Source organism: Chelonoidis abingdonii, chromosome 22 (genome assembly GCF_003597395.2).
Source record: "Chelonoidis abingdonii isolate Lonesome George chromosome 22, CheloAbing_2.0, whole genome shotgun sequence".
NCBI classification, from domain to species: Eukaryota; Metazoa; Chordata; order Testudines; family Testudinidae; genus Chelonoidis; species Chelonoidis abingdonii.
In genome coordinates this window covers 31,350,869-31,367,112 of record NC_133790.1, presented here as the reverse complement: position 1 = coordinate 31,367,112, position 16,244 = coordinate 31,350,869, and the positions used below count along the sequence as shown (strand labels likewise).

General features: G+C 49.2%; 1 protein-coding gene and 1 non-coding gene across 6 annotated transcripts in view; both read left to right on the top strand.

The window, feature by feature from the left end:
- AP1B1 (adaptor related protein complex 1 subunit beta 1) overlaps window positions 1–16,244 on the top strand; it is an 81,713-nt gene that overhangs the window by 54,901 nt on the left and 10,568 nt on the right. For 2 of the 5 annotated variants that reach the window (XM_032764661.2, XM_075059918.1), the window contains 10 exons: window positions 1,705–1,803; window positions 3,776–4,035; window positions 4,711–4,912; window positions 6,659–6,688; window positions 6,799–6,939; window positions 7,853–7,998; window positions 10,755–10,884; window positions 11,755–11,839; window positions 12,938–13,024; window positions 14,568–14,722. In XM_032764661.2, the coding sequence (XP_032620552.1) occupies window positions 1,705–1,803; window positions 3,776–4,035; window positions 4,711–4,912; window positions 6,659–6,688; window positions 6,799–6,939; window positions 7,853–7,998; window positions 10,755–10,884; window positions 11,755–11,839; window positions 12,938–13,024; window positions 14,568–14,722 (1,335 nt within the window). Of the gene's footprint in view, window positions 1–1,704; window positions 1,804–3,775; window positions 4,036–4,710; window positions 4,913–6,658; window positions 6,689–6,798; window positions 6,940–7,852; window positions 7,999–10,754; window positions 10,885–11,754; window positions 11,840–12,937; window positions 13,025–14,432; window positions 14,543–14,567; window positions 14,723–16,244 lie in introns of those variants that run through there. The other 3 variants (XM_032764663.2, XM_075059919.1, XM_075059920.1) reach the window with 2 other exon arrangements.
- Window positions 9,926–10,025, top strand: LOC116815900 (small nucleolar RNA SNORD125). The gene has a single exon (XR_004371592.1). It is a non-coding gene; the product is annotated as a small nucleolar RNA SNORD125 (small nucleolar RNA).

The window sequence follows — 16,244 nt, the reverse complement described above, 5'->3', positions numbered from 1 at the left end:
TGGAGCTGGAAAGTCAGATGGACGGGGTTGGGGCAAGGATGGCTCAAAGGGCTGAACATGGGTCACAGAGCTTGTTCTCTCTAGGTCACTGCTTATCCTTTACAAAGAGACCTGGATCTTGAGCTATCCTTTCCTCTAAGATGAGATTTGCAGGGCCAGTATGGGGGAAGCTTGCCTTGCTGCTGCTTGTGCTGTTCCTGTCCTCTGGATGAACTGAGGACTCTGATCTCCAGAGCTATCCCTATGTCACCTAAGACTGTGCAGTGTTTGTTATCCATTAACTTGTAAACTGCCTCCAGAGTTCTGTGAGTGGTCCATGTGTGAATGTCTGTGCTGCTCATTTGCAGAAAACTTAGCCAGTAAGCAAAGATGTATTTTTAGTTTGTATGCTGTGCTAGGCGGTTGTGCTGAGCTGAGCAATGTAATTACCACTTCATTTCTCTAAACACTTTTACCCCCTGGGATGTTCTTGAGAGCTTGGCTTCTGCACCTTGCCTGCAAGCAATGGGATCTCAGCCAGTTCTCAGATCAGAACATGCCCACAATCACTTCTGCTGTGGTAAACTAAGGTCAAGGCAAAACAATTGAAACACTGGGTGTACTCTAGATTCTACCTCTAGCCTGGAGTAGGCAGGGAGTGAGCTTGCGAGGCTGCCCTAACCCTAGGATTGTTTGGGGATTAATACTATGAACTGGGCCTGGGAGATGTAGAGTCTATTCCTGCCTTTGCCACTGACATCCTGTGTGACCTTGGGCAAATCACTTAGTCTTTCTGTGTCTGTTTCCCATCTGTAAAATGGGGGTAGTAGTTCCCTGCAACACTCTAGAAGCCGAGGGATAAACCTATTCACGTTTATAAAATGCTCTGATACTGACATGGGTAAGGGGCCTGGAGAAAAGTCTATAAATAAACGTAAAATATCCATATAAACTGTATGTACCATAACATTTCAGATCAAGGGGAAGAGGGAAATTGACCATCATGTGGGTGTGAGGTGTAGATTATTTTTTTTTTTAAAGCCAAGAGAGACTGCTCAGCTCATCCAGGGCTGCCCAGAGAATTCAGGGGGCCTGGGGTCTTTGGTGGCGAGGGTCCTTCTGCTCCGGGTTTTCAGGGCACTTCGGCAGGTCCCGGAGTGAGTGAAGGACCCACCACCAAATTGCCGCCGAAGAACCGGAGTGGAAGACGCTCCGGGTCTTTGGCAGAGGGTCCTTTACTCGATCTGGGTGTGTTCGGCGGCACTGAAGGACCTGCTGCTGAACACCCACTGAAAACTCTCCTGGGGGCCTGGGGCCTGGAGCAAATTGCCCCACTTGCTCCCTCCCCTCCCCCCAGGCCGTCCTGAGCTCATGTAGCCTGCCCTCCTGCATGGGCTGGCTCTAGAGTTTCACCCCAATTGTTTTCTGGTTGAACCTAATAACCTGTGATTGAACCCTCCAAGGTTGTGGGCCTTAGTGAGTGGTTTAAGAAGGCTGCTCTTCTGGCCTGTGACGGTCTTGTTGGTCTGTTGGCTGATGACTGTTTAAAGCATGCCCCACTTGTAGTCGGTCACCCTGGGTTAGAGTTTTCAACTGGTGCAGGCTTGTATCTGTGCACGATGGGAGTTGCATTTGCTGGTGGGGTGCATGTGCTTGACATTCAGACGTGCTCATGCCGCCCATGGTCTGCCTGCTTCCTAACTCTCTCCTGCCTGCACCGTGCAGGTCCAGCTGCAGCTGCTGACTGCCATTGTGAAGCTCTTCCTGAAGAAGCCCACTGAGACCCAGGAGCTGGTGCAGCAGGTGCTGAGCCTGGCTACTCAGGTGTGTAACAAGCTCTTGCCCATGTGAAAGGGGCAGTTTGCTTTCTGGGTTTACCCACCACCTCCAAAGCTAGTGGTGCTTTCGGACTAGCATTTATGGACAGCGTGGGGCTTGCTGTGTCAGAATGGGGAGCGGCCTGGGCTATCCGTTACAAAATGGAGAGGGGCAAATATTGGGAGAACTAGACAGAAGGATTCCCCAGCCATTTAACTATGCTCCAGAACCAGATGATGGTACAGATTATTCTAGAGAGCAGGTCTGCAGACAGATCTCTGGACTCTTGAGAGCAATGGAACAGCCATATGACTACTGCGCAGCTACATTTGATCGAATGTTGTTCTGGTGCCAACGTACTGGGAGATCTCTGGGCTGCCAGTTAGAATCTGTGAAGTCGTACTTCCCAGGGCTGCCTGGACTATAAAATCCCTCCAGCAGCAAGTCTTGGCCTTTGGCCGGGGGGTGGATGATTGGGCTGTACTGAAGAACTACTGAGTATGGCTGTGAGGTAGCGGTAATGACTTTACATGGGGTGGTGCTGCCACAATGAATCTTTCACCTTAATTTTTGATTTTACCCTCTTAGGACCCCTCTTCTGTTCTCCACCCCCATAAAGAAAACGTCAATCTCTTATTTTCTCATTGCGTCGAGCCTCTTGGTGTCGGCTCTGACGTTGTAAACCCTTTGATCCGACTGCCCAACAGGAGCTTTACACTTGATGACATTCTGAGAGCCAGAGGCTAGCGCATTGCTCTGAATCATGGCAGGGCTACTGGAGAAGAGCTAGTGGGAGCAGCAGACATTTGCCTTTTCACCTCGTTGAGTCTGTTTAGTTTTCAGAGGATGAAGTGCTCCTTCCAGCAGGAGTGGCAGAGCCAGGGCTTGTCCTTCACGGGGAGTCGGTGGAATTAAAGTGAAGACTGATATGATAACTGCTATGAAATGTTCAGCAGCTACCCAGGGGCAGCAGTAAAGCGCACTGACTCCCAGAGGGGGATTTCACTCAGTCCCTCGACGCATGCTTGCCAGTATAGACTGTCACTTACTATGTGTTTGGACCCCACTGTGCTAGGTGTTACACAGTCTGGTTGTTGCCTTTAGGTGCTGAGCATGGCATGGTATGGTATTGCCATCCTTAATTCTGCACTGCTACCTGCACAGCTAGGCCTTCAGGCAGCAGCCACCACTCTCAGGCCGCCCAGCTCTGAAGGCAGCAATGTAGAAGTAAAAGTGGCAATACCGCGACCCCCCTAAAATAACCTTATGACCCCCCTGCAACTCCCTTTTGTGTCAGGACCCTCAATTTGCACAGTGCTGGTCTCCCCCATTAAATCTGTGTAGTACAAGGTAAAAGCACACACAGGACTAGATTTCATGGTCCGTGACGCGTTTTTCTTGACCATGAATTTGATAGGGCACTAATCATGTTACTTGGAAGGGCTTTATGGAAACAGACGGAGGGTTTTCTTGGCTAGTTTTATGTACGATAGTTTTATGATTGATAGAAACATCTCTACATGCAATTAAATGCTTTGGAGATTATCATGTGTGCTAAATAAGTCACTAATTAAACCTTTTAAAGCTTTTCAGTAATTCCCAGCTTTGATCTCCTCTTGAGCCCATTTTGCTCTCTGTTGCAGCCTTACCACAAAACTGCTTACGACAGACTTCTTAAGAACTGGAGGAGAGCTTCCTGTCTTCCTTTATCCTATGCTGTTTCCCCACTAAAGATTACGCACCGAAAGGCTTATGCCTTGCAGCATGTGTACAACAGGCAGAGTTGATTATATTTTCTATTCTGCCCCCATTCCCTTACCAAATACCTGCAGCAAGATTTATGTCAGGGCAGTTGGCCTCTGTCCTGGAGGGACATTATTAATGCTGATTTCTAGGCCAGTGATTAGTAGTCTGTATCCTCTTCCCCTGCTAGATTCAGCCAACCCATGAATTGCTCTAATTGCTGCATTTCCCAAAGGACTCTGATAATCCGGACCTGCGGGACCGTGGCTACATCTACTGGCGTCTGCTCTCCACTGATCCTGTAGCTGCCAAGGAAGTGGTGCTTGCGGAGAAGCCCCTCATCTCCGAGGAGACGGACCTGATTGAGCCGACCCTGCTGGATGAGCTGATCTGTTACATTGGCACGCTGGCCTCTGTCTATCATAAGCCTCCCAGTGCCTTCGTGGAGGGGAGCAGAGGCATTGTGCATAAGAGCTTGCCTCCACGGACAGGGTCGTGAGTACCTGGCATCTGTCTAGCTGCATCTAGCAGTCTCTTTCTGTTCCTTCTGTTGACTGTATCTGCCCTCTGCAGGCTTTACTTGGAAACTGCCAGCACTTGTTCATTTAGGCTAAACAGTGCTGAGCCACACTCAGTCTTCCCCTTCCTAGGGGATGGACTTCGCCATGGGGCCAAGTTACCCTCTGTATTCTCAGCAGTACATGATCCCCTCGCAGGGGTCTGCAGAGACCACTGATGATCTCAGCATTGAGCTGAAGATCTTTGAGGTGCCATCTTGTGTTGGCTTCTGGTGCATGGCTTATATCTCTCCACTGGGGAGAGCTTCCCCTGCAGTAGTAAGTCAGCATAGATTGAAATAAGTGGCCCCCTTTAGATCCAGTGTTCAGGATACACTTGCAAGTGGAAGACAAGTCTCTCTGATCAGTGTAATAATGCTGAAATATTGACCCTCTGGCTTGGGTAGGCTCTGGTTGGGAGAGAGAGACTCTCTCTCTCTCTCTCTCTCTCTCTCTCTCTCTCTCTCTCTCTCTCTCTCTCTCTCTCAACATTCCTTGCCCTAGCCTGTTGGAATGAAATCTGTTCCTTCTGCAGTGAGGCCCCATGTCTGTTAGGTCACTCAGATCTCCCTATGGTGTCACATGTTTCACCTTCTCTAACTCCCCTCTGCAGGAGTGAAAGTGCAGAGAGCCCTGATGCAGCCCCGTCAGGAGCTCCCCCTTCAGAACAACCAGCTGTCATCCCAACTCAGGGTGACCTCCTTGGTGATCTCCTGAACCTTGACCTGGGCCCTCCAGTGAGCGGACCTCCTGTTGCTACAACATCTGTGCAGATGGGGGCTGTGGATCTTCTTGGAGGTGGCTTGGACAGCTTGGTAGGTCATGGGTTTGCATGGCTGATTACTAATGGACAGTGCATTGGTTGTGAATCAAGGTATGTCCCTCGCTGACAGCTATGCTCATCTGTTGTCTGGCTGTGTTAATAACCTAGACCACTATGGAGTGTCTTGCTAATGATACACTAGGCTTCCATCATCACCTTAATGGTGAATCCAGGTCCATGTAGTGCGTACCTCCCATTCCAGTTGTATGTTCTCTAGCCTAGGTTCTTCCCATCCTGAGGCTGGGATTTGGATTTAGAGCACACCCATCTTAATGGGAAGCAGTGGACACAGCTTGATCTGGCTTCTAAACTGGTACACTTTCCCAGCTAGGCTGGAAATCCCTGGCCTGGGCAGTCAGTGTGTTGGTAGGGCACCCAGCACAAGAGGACTGGGAGTTGTTGGAGAGCCAGGCTGATGTCAAAATGGAACACTGGCTTAGCATGAGAGGTGGCTGGATTCCAAAGCTTCCTCTGAGCTATAGGCCTGTTTCTGGTCTGGCGTAAGGACTGCTCACCTCTTTGTTCTGTCACTAGCAAGCAGGTGCCATGGTAGTCACTCCCTGATATGGGAGGAAGATCCCAGTAGGTCTGTAGTGGCCTATTTGTGAGCTGAAAAATCAGTAGCCAGAGAAATAACTAGTGTTCTGCTAGGGACCTTTTTAAAGGGGTGTACATCTGGCCCAAGTAACAAGTCAAGTTTGCTCAGTTTCCTGGGTTGGTGTCAGCAATGTAGGGTATCGGTGTAAACAAACCAGAGGAGGGCTCTGCGCAGAGGTGCTCTAAGCTGACAGAAGCCTGTGGTGTCATCCAAGATGCAGGTTCCAAAGCTAAAAAGCACTAGTCAACACAGCACCTCCCTGGCTCTGTTCGTGTCCTGGGCTAGGGTCTCTCTGGAGACCTGTTGACTCCAGTGTTTCAGTCGCCCCCTGAATACTTATGCCAGTCTGTACTGAGTAGCAATGAAGTTGGACTAATTTCTGTTCCCTCCCTCCCCTTCTCTTGTCTCCCTGTTTGTCTCTCCTGGCTTGTGTCTCTGTGCATGTGGGTGGCTCTTCTCTTCACCTTGCCTGCTTCTGCTTGGAGATGGGGGACGAGTCTGAAGGGGTATGGATCAGCCCTTTTTACTAGCTCTCTGGAATATACCTAGCCAACCTCCCATGTGCTCCCCTCACCAATCCCTGCTCCCTGTCACAGTAGCATAGAAGGAACAGTTGGAGTTTGAGCTACTAAATGCCTGGAGTGGGTATGAAGAAAGGCCATCAGTTAGCTTAGTTCAAGGCCATGACACCCATGTTTCATATAGTGCCGTCCCACTCAAATTGTAGCCAACTACCTTAGACCCTTTGGGGCTCCCACTGGGAACCTGCTCCAGCACCTAGTACCCCACCTCCAAGGCAGCAGAGAAGAGAGAAACTTTATTCTATAAGAGTGTCTGTGAGCTCCCCGTCTCTTCTAAACTATTGGTCTCTCTGGCTGTCTCTGTCCGTGTCTCTGCTCTTGGTTGGTGTGTGAGATGCTTAGCTTGTTAGATGTTGGCAAAAAGAGCAGATCTGAAGCAGACAGTGAAATAACAAATGTGTCCCAGTGACTCTAAGCTACAGGGCCTGCTAAGCAGTCTTGGAACAGTTCCTGACCCCACTTTTCGTCCAGTGCTTTTTAAAGATCCCCCTCATCTGGCCTGCTCTTTATTCGCCTGCCATTGCTCTCAGTGATGTTCCTGTTTCTTGTCTCTTTGCAGCTGAGAAGCGATGTAGGAGGCAGTCCTGCAGTGAGTGTGCATCTTCCATGTTTACCAGTCTGTCACATTTTGCACGTTCCTTTTTGTTCTCTCGTTTCTTTCATGGCGCCCAGAGTAACTGGCTTCCTTGTTTCATATAGATGGGTGGCACCGGCTTTACAGCTCCCAGCGCAGTGATGCCTGCAAACCTCGGGCCACCCCCCAGTGGTGGCTTGGGAGACCTCTTTGATCTGGCTGGTGGAGTGGGCACATTGTCAGGATCCCACGTAGCACCCAAAACAGTGAGTGGCATTGCCTGTCCTGACCTCCCACCCAAGGCTTTTTCTCTATCTATCTGGGCTCTAATGTTGCCAGGTTGTATGGACTGCTGCTATTAAAGATCAGCATAGGGTGGGGATCCACGGGCAAGTCTTAAGCTGCCCCAAGCTGGTAGAACTTGAGGATGCCCCAGGAAGGGGATGAAATGTAAATCCTCAGGTGAAATTGTGGAGGGTCATGTCCAGCAGGCTGTAGCGACACATGGAGGATGTTCAAGGGTGACACATACATTAATGTGTCCTAGATATCCTCTCTGTGTCCAGGTAGGTAAGTCTATAAACAGGGCACCTTCCCATCCTAGAACAGCTGGTGGTGGGACAGTCTGGAGAACCCCCTCCTTTGAGGAGGAGCTGCCACTTTTTAGGCCTCAGAGTGATGGAGAGAATGAGGGTTGATCCAGAGGATCCTGCGTCCCTAGAAACCTGAGCCTATCTGTGCATAGAGGCAGCACTAGTGACCATGCCAGTGTTCTCACCTGCAGTCCCTTGCAGGTATTCACACCCTGGCCCACATTAATGACTCCTTCCAAGAGCCAGTCAGTGTACTGGGAAGATGTGACAAAAAGGGCCTGGGTTCCCATGGGCTAGAAAGTGCCTGTTCCTTGGCAGTGAGGTTACATGCATGTCTGGTATGTTCCCTGCCTTTGTGAGCTGGAGGAGAGCCAGGGAATCTTGATTTTAAATCCTTAACTTCCTACCTGTAGCAATAAAATGTTAGACTTGCAGGTGAACTATCTGACTGTGCTGTCCTGACAGGTGAGGAGCTCCTGCTGTTGAGACCTGGACTCCTAAGTCCAGTTTAGCTCCTCTGTGATAGGCAGTTCACCGTGTGTTTCAGATCAGATCAAAATAATTTTCTTGTCTTCACATAATGTAGGTTTGGCTCCCCGCCATGAAGGCCAAGGGGCTGGAGATTTCTGGCACATTCAGCCGCCAGGTGGGCGCCATCTCCATGGATCTCTTACTAACAAACAAGGCCTTGCAGGTCATGTCTGACTTTGCCATCCAGTTCAACCGTAACAGGTAAAATACCTGCTGGCCTGCTAGTGCAGCACACTATGCATCTAGTGATCCCAGGAGTCTGCTCAGGCTGAGAAGGGATGCCCTCTTTGGCAGGGTGGGATATGGTTGGAAGCAAGGGGTGAGCTGTCTGCAGAGCTCCTGTTGGCCCATTATGAGAGTACAGTTGATTGAACTTGGCAGTGGCAAAACCTGTAAGCCCCTGGCCTGGCAGGTGGGTCTGTTGCTAGTTCTGGAAGATTAGTGTTGCTGTACCAGTCGTATGCTCACGAGATCTAAGCTCAGAAAAGACCTTAGGATGGGAACAGCTTTGGCAAGAGAAGTGCTGGTGTGTGCCCTGGGTGCTGTCGGGGCGGAAGGGGCCGTGTACACTGCACACAGCATATCTCCTGCTGGCCAGTACCCGTGACTTTACAGCCTGTTCTGTTGGGGTAGCAGGCAATGGTGAATGTGCAAAGGGCAGTGGGCCTGTCTATACAAACATATATAATTCACCGCAAGTGGGAGTGTAAATCTACCCCGTGTTAACATGCTGTACAGTAAATGTCTGTGTGGAACCTGCTGCTGTGCACTAAAAGCTCCATTGTTCACTTTGGTGTATACTCCCATTTCAAAGTGGAGTGGGTCTGTAGTGAGCTCTGATCTACTCTGCTTTGAAGTGGGAGCAGATCAAAGCAAAAAGTGTGACTTTTTAGTGTGCTGCAACAGGATCCATGTGAACTGTCAGTTTCTTCCCTACTCTGAACTCTAGGGTACAGATGTAGGGACCTGCATGAAAACCTCTAAGCTTAATAACCAGCTTAGATCTGGTTTTACTGCCACCACACAAATCCTTTAAGAGAGATTTGAGGAACTCTGTCTGTCTACCTTCCCCCCAGGCTGTCTCCCTCTCATTAGCCTTGAGACTTCTCCACCAAGTTCCTGGTGAACACAGATCCAAACCCCTGGATCTTAAAACAAGAAGAAATTAACATTCCCCCTCCTTTCCTCCCACCAATTCCTGGTGAGTGCAGATCCAACCCCCCCTTGGATCTTAAAACAAGGAAAAACCAATCAGATTCTTAAAGAAGGCTTTTAATTAAAGAAAGAGAGGTAAAAATCATCCCTGTAAAATCAGGATGGAAGATAACTTTACAGGGTAATCAGATTCATAGAGCCCAGAGGAACCCCCTCTAGCCTTAGGTTCAAAGTTACAGCAAACAGAGGTAAATCCTCTTAGCAAAAAGGCACATTTACAAGTTGAGAAAACAAAGATAAACCTAACACGCCTTGCCTGGCTGTTACTTACAAGTTTGAAACATGAGAGACTGGTTCAGGAAGATTTGGAGAGCACGGATTGATGTCTGGTCCCTCTTAGTCCCAAGAGCAAACAACCCCAAAACAAAGAGCATACAAATACAAGCCTCCCCCAACCAAGATTTGAAAGTATCTTGTCCCCTTATTGGTCTTTTGGGTCAGGTGTCAGCCAGGTTACCTGAGCTGCTTAACCCTTTACAGGTAAAAGGATTTTGGTGTCTCCTGCCAGGAGAGATTTTATAGTATTGTACACAGGAGGGCTGTTCCCTTCCCTTTATAGTTATGACATGGACGCACAGAGCACGGTAGGCTAATGCAAAGTAGATCTACGCGCCAGCTTGTTGCAAATGGAGTATTTCTGTAGTCAGGCCCTAAAGGAAAAGCAGTGACCACGTGTCCACCAACTTCTGGGAAGCACAGCCTGCATTTTTCCTTTAGTTATTCTAGGGCCATCACTGCTCCTCTTGCATTACAGCCTGGGGGAGTCCAACGATCTAGGGAAGCTAAACCTCAGAGTCATCTTGGTGCTCAGCAGAGATTCAGGCTGGACAAGCACTAGAAGTGGCTGTGGAGCCAGAGGGCAGGAGTGACCACGTAAAACCTCGGTAGATAGCACATCCTATAGTCCCATCAAGGTAGAAACAGCCTCACGTGATGATCCTTCTCTCCCTGAGTGCCCATGGTGATGAGTAAACCTGAGCCTCTAAGAAGTTGACTGAAGAGGCTGGCCCTCAGTTAAGAATAGAGATTGAACAAGACACCTCCCCCACCCCCCCACCTCTTGCTGGTAATGGGTCCTCCTCATTAGCCGTGTGTCTTCTGCTAAGCTGAATAATGCTCCCTCTGAGTCCAAAGGAGCGAAAGGCACTCCAGCCCGGCTCACGGTGTGTCTGAGGGCTCTGGAGTTGTCCCTACTAGTATGAGGTTGCCTAGAAATAAAGATGCAGGGTCTCAGGGTTTGGATACTTGCCAATGCCCCATACTCACCATGGTTGAGATGTAACAGGTTTGAATCAACAACCCTGTGATGGTCAGACATGCCATGCTCTGCTTTGACTGTGGATGATCTTGCGTGTGACTGTTGAACGTGCTGCTCCATAGTTTGGGCAGAGGATTTGAATGGAGTGTGTGTGAGAGGTAATGATGCTGCGTGAGTGCCCAGCATAGGCAGAGAGAGAGGAAGGAAGGAGTTGCGGAGAGTGAGCAGACAGGCTGTCGGTGTGGTTTAGTGTCCCTGTATGCATCACAGGCTGGAATTGCGCAGGCCAATCTGCTATGCTGCCAGATCAGCAAGGTGGAAATACTTAAAAGCTGGTGTGTGCGCCATCCAGGGAAGGAGATTTGACATGTGCTGCCATTAGCATCCTCCCATCACCTGGCAGGAAACTTACAACAAGCAACATAAATCCTAGCAGCCGCCTTTCTCTTTCCACTAACTCACTCTCTTTGGGGTGTCCCCACAGCTTCGGCCTGGCGCCAGCTGCTCCTCTTCAGATCCACGCCCCTCTTGCTCCTAACCAGACTGTGGAGATCTCCCTCCCTCTGAACACAGTTGGCTCTGTCATGAAGATGGATCCTCTCAACAACCTCCAGGTGAGGCTGTGTGGGAGAGGCAACTGAAAGCAGCAGGGCTGTGCTGGTGGCCTTCGCTCCGAAGTGCACACAAGACTCATTAGTGGTCCAGTCTGAATGACACAGTTGGGATGGGTTGGGCAAGGAGAGTCAGAGCGGAGAATCTGAAACTCGTACCAGCAGCCATGCATGTAGGGACTGGCCAGTCCTCTGAGGGAGCTGGACTCTACAGATGAAGTTTAGTTGGGGGAGCAGGAAGGGAAGCTGTGATGAAATGGGTAATGCCAGAATATTGAGAGAGGATGTGGAGAGATGCAGTATTTCCCTGCTGCCTTCTTGCTTTCTCCAGGAAAAGGGAAACCTCATTCTGGTCCAGTGTCAAGCTCTGATGCAGACTGGTTTCTCTGCTTACAGAACAGTGAGCATATGGCTAGGCCAAGAGATGCAATTGAATACACTCTCCCAGCTTCACAAAGTGCTAGCAGTCAGTACCCAGGCTTGGCCTGAGGAAGGAGACAACTGATCTTTCTGGGCCCGCTACTGAATGGTAATGGGGTCTAAGAGGAGGATAATTACAGTAGAATGTAAGATCGTAGGTTTGGGACTGGCTGCTGTTTTCCAGTTTTATTACAGTTCTGCTCTTCAGTCAAATAATGCTGGCAGTGCTCAGCCACTGTGAGCAACCGTGTGACCAGTTTAACTCTGCCTAGGAGATTAAAGGCTGGGATTAGAACTCAGGAGTTCTTGGTTCCCAGCTCTGTGCTGATTCCACTAGATCCTGTGCCTTGCATCAAATACATCTGTGTCTGTCATGTCACGTTTCACCTGTGAACTGCCTTCCTGGGCTAGGTCAGGAAGAGAAGCTAACACCCTCTGTTCCCTTGGTACCAGGTTGCAGTGAAGAACAACATTGATGTGTTCTACTTCAGCACCTTGTACCCCCTGCACATCCTCTTTGTGGAAGATGGGAAGATGGGTGAGTTGATAAGATTCTCTATCCTGGACTTGGGGGAGAAGGTAACGAGACAGGGTGTGGGTGAGTGAGTAAATGGAAGAGGGGAGGTAGTGAGAGATCTCCTGCAGGCAGTACAGAAATGTTGCCTGTATAGATGCAATTCCACTGCTGATCCTTAGCTGATGCCGTGTCCTGTTCAGGTAGAATCCTCAGTGTGGTATTTCTAGCCCTGAAGTTCATGACTCTTGGGATTCATTTTAAGAGAATGAATCTGGGAATGTCACACCGCAGGGCTGAGCTCTGATGAGCAGGGCAGGAGGCGTCAAAGCCGAGTTAACCTCTGTCTCAGTAAGCCTGGAGTTAGGGCTGAATTGCCCCTTACCAAGCTGTTGGTCCTCGCTGCTTTTCTCTTCCACCGCTTTCCACAGCAGGGCTTGGGAAAGGACTGGAGACTCTTACTGAGCATAACTAGAGCCAAGCCTCACTTTCATCTGATTTCTGACCCTTCTAGGAGTCCTCTAGAATGCAACTTTGTGTGGTGTGAGAGAGAGAGAGAAATATACATGTGTGCACGCGCGCACACAGCTGTCTACACAGGACACTACCACCATGCTGAAAAATTAAGCAAGGATATAGCAGAACAGTGCTAAATTCAGCCATGTTCCAGTACAGTTCTGCCCCCATTGTTCAAAGCCTGGATTGTACAGGCGTATTTTTCTTGTATCCATTACTGTTTTCTTCTTCTACTGAAATACTTTAAACAGGGTTAACCTATGCTTTGTCAGTTAAACTTAAACTGAATTAAAGCCACTTTATTCTGAATGAGTGTCCACACAGGGGTTTAACACAGTTTAGATAATCCACTTTCAATTCACACCTTCAGTTAATCTGGATTAATTTTCCAAGTGTCCCCATGTAGACAAGTCCTAAGGGAATAAAGTACTGATGCTGACCTCCTTCCATAGATTGCTAGAGGCTACTCCCTGTGGGTGTGTGTGGAAAGGAGGGGAGCCCTTCCTTAAGGGGCTTGGGCAGAGTTGTTTGTCTGGAGCTGATGTGCAAGTGAGGTGGCTGATCCCACAGATTTCACGCTGTGTACCTATTTCTCTCCTCCTCCAGAGCGGCAGATGTTCCTGGCCACCTGGAAGGACATTCCAAATGAGAATGAAGCCCAGTTCCAGATCAGAGATTGTCCTCTCAGTGCAGGTGAGTTCCAGTAGTTCAGCTCCTTCAAAACGGGGCCCAAACTCAGCTTAGTGTTGAGTTGGTTTGGGCTATACCTAGTGTCTGCAGGCTGTGGAAACCTGTTGGTTGGAATAATCCACATTATAGAGCCAAAAGCAATACTTTATCAAAGGCAGCACTAATTGCTCCCCCATCTCTGGCTCTGATTTCCTATGGAGTGACAGCAGGTATTGCCAAGCAGAGACAGTTTGACTTGATTAAGAGTCAGCAGAGTAGATCACTGCTTTGTAATGCACCCATGGAGCCCTGTCAAACCAGGGAGCTCACTGAATGCTCCAGTGCTGCCCCTTCCTGCAGAGAGGTGATGGGCAAACAGGTCCCTCCCTGCTACCCGGTGAGGTTCTCTTTCTGCAGCGATCCATTAGCATCTGAATTTCCTGCCCCTTGCCAAAGCAGAGACCGTTAATTATGCCATAGTGTGTCTGACAGTTCTGGATCAGATAAACTCCTGCTGTGTAATCAGAGAGCAGGTCTCATTTCATTTCCTCCCACACCTCCATATCCTCTTGTGTCCAAGCAGCTGTGGCTGCCTTGACTGGATGGGATTGTTAGTCCTTGTTTTCTGCCTGGGGTCAGATGGCCATTCTGAGACAGCAGGAATCAAGAGGGTGAAAAACCAGTGCAGACCAAATCCCTTTGTCCCTGCTGCTTGGTCCAGTGCAGCACAATGTACTGACCTTTACGAAATGAAAGGCAGAGGAGACTGAGTGGCTGAGAGACTTGGTAACAAGATACAGAGGATTTCACCTCTGAGCTGTTTATTGTAGTCCATCTCGGGATAGAAGTGAGCAAATGCTACTGCTGCTCAGTAATGGTTGCCTGAAATGAGCTGCCCTTGCATTCACCTAGAGACTTGTGCCTCTGTCCCAAAAGCCACAGACACCAGGCGGTGTTTAAATGGAGCCCTTCTCAGGGTGCTAGGAAATAGTGACTTGACCCTGTCTGTGAGAGACCCAGCTAAGCTCAGCCCAGCTCCTCCCTTTGAGTAACTATATGGCATAAGGATGCTGGCTTCAAGGCTTGCTCATCCATAGCAGGAGTCTGTTAAGGAAACTGCTGGTGAAGTCTCAGCTTCTTCCACCATAAGTCTGCAGTGATTGATACAGAGAATATGCTTATGTATGTAGTAGTGCTGTGGATTTGCTTGGACAGTATACTTACCTATGAGTCACTCGTGGGGGAAGGTTGGCGTACAAGTCAGGGAAGCAGAGCAGCTGTTTTTGCAGCTTAATGCCATGTGCTAAGAGAAACAGAACCCTGAATTTGGGTTTTGGCAGGTAAACAAAAGGAACTGATGGTCACATTTGGCTTTAAATTCAAAGACTTCACACAGACTCTTACTGATCTGGGATCTCAATCCTCTTTTAAGCAAGGTGTGCATGTTCCAGGCCTTCTAACCAGAAACAGCTGGTTCCTGAGCACACTGCATGGTGACATCCAGCTGACATAATATTTCCAGTGCTCCTATCTATAGCAACTCAGCTGCGTCTGTCTATCCATACAGATGCTGTTAGCAGCAAGCTTCAAGGCAGCAACATCTTCACTGTAGCCAAGAGGAACGTAGAGGGCCAAGATATGCTGTACCAGTCTCTCAAACTGACCAATGGGATCTGGGTCCTGGCAGAGCTACGAATCCAACCCGGCAGTCCCAGTTTCACGGTAAGACCAGCTCCTCCCTCCTGTTCCAGATAGGCTAGCACATAGGGTTGCAATGGTATTTCAGAAATACGGGACAGTTCTCTTAGCACTCCCGCCCCACCTCACACTAGGCAGGAGTCACCTCCATTGGCCAGGGTTACAGCACTCAGCAGCTCCCTATCTTGTTGGACAGAGGTGAAGAAATAAGGGACGTCCCCTGTAATTAGGGACTGTTGGCAGCTCTACTAGTTCTCCTCAAGACACCAGGCCTGTTCCCTGCCTCCTTTGCTTGGAAATCTGAAGCAGGGCCAACTTTCTCTTTCAGTAAACAGTGTTAGTTTGTGAGAACGGGTGGTGTCATGTTGTTAAGCTGGGTGATCTGCATAATGGTGATGGGGCAGTGGCACTTCCTGAGAAGCGAGGGGTTAACCTCAGCTCAGCTTTCCCTGGCCCTTGTTTGGGTGCTCATTGGAACGGGCTGTGACTGGCTGGCAGGAGAATGTCTTTAGGAAGACAGGACTCCTAACTGGGCCCATAGGACTGGAGTGAGCTGCAGGCTTGGAAGTTTTCTGTTTCCCTTTTTACTGTGTTAACTCTGATTTCTGGCTATAAGTATATTCCTGGGGCGGGGGCAGAACCCTTCACCGACTGCACCAGCTGAGTTGTTTGACAGGTTGTAGTGACACAGGATAAACACTACATTACATTAAGACAACTCAAATCATTTTTACTGTGTTAGTAACTAACACAAGTAAAGAAAATGCTTATTTTCGTAGCATTCCTTTAAATTCAGACTAAGCTTCCTTTTAAAACAAAAATTTCCCTTGAGCATGTATCCTGGACCATAGAGAGCACCAGACAACAGCAGCTGCAAAGAATAAACCCGAACACAGATGATTGCAATTAGCCCTTCACTTACCTTGTCTGAGACATGAATGCTCAGTCATCAGAATGTGGTGAGCTGTTCCAGCCAGCCCCAGCTGAAACTGGCTGTAGAAGTTCCCCTGGCAGTTTTTTTGTTCTCTTGTGTTCTGATTAGCTCTCTGTTGCATCTGGGTTCACATTTCTCTGTCTGTTTTGTTGCTGCATGCCCACCGCTGGCCTGCCCTGATGTTGCAGGATTTGGAGGTTAGCAGACTTTTTCCCCCCTTTTTTTTGCTGTATACAGCTACCCTCATCATTTCACCGCTGATATTACCTCCCCCTGTCCGCATCATTTCATTTCTTTCCCTCATGCTGTTGCTGCCTCCAGCACACCCTGAGTAGCATGGGGCTGCTGATGCATGGTAGATCCAACCACAGAAGGTTTGGGACAGGGACAGGGGCTGGGGGGAAACAAGAACCACAGCTCTGAAAACATAACTTCTTCTTCGAGTGCTTGCTCATATTCATTCCAAGTAGGTGTGCGCGCGCCACGTGCACGTTCGTCGGAAGAATTTTCCCCTAGCAACACCCGGCGGGTCGGCAGGCGCCCCCTGGCGTGGCGCCTTTGCGGCACCGTATATATGCCCCTGCCGACCCGGCCGCTCCTCAGTTCCTTCTT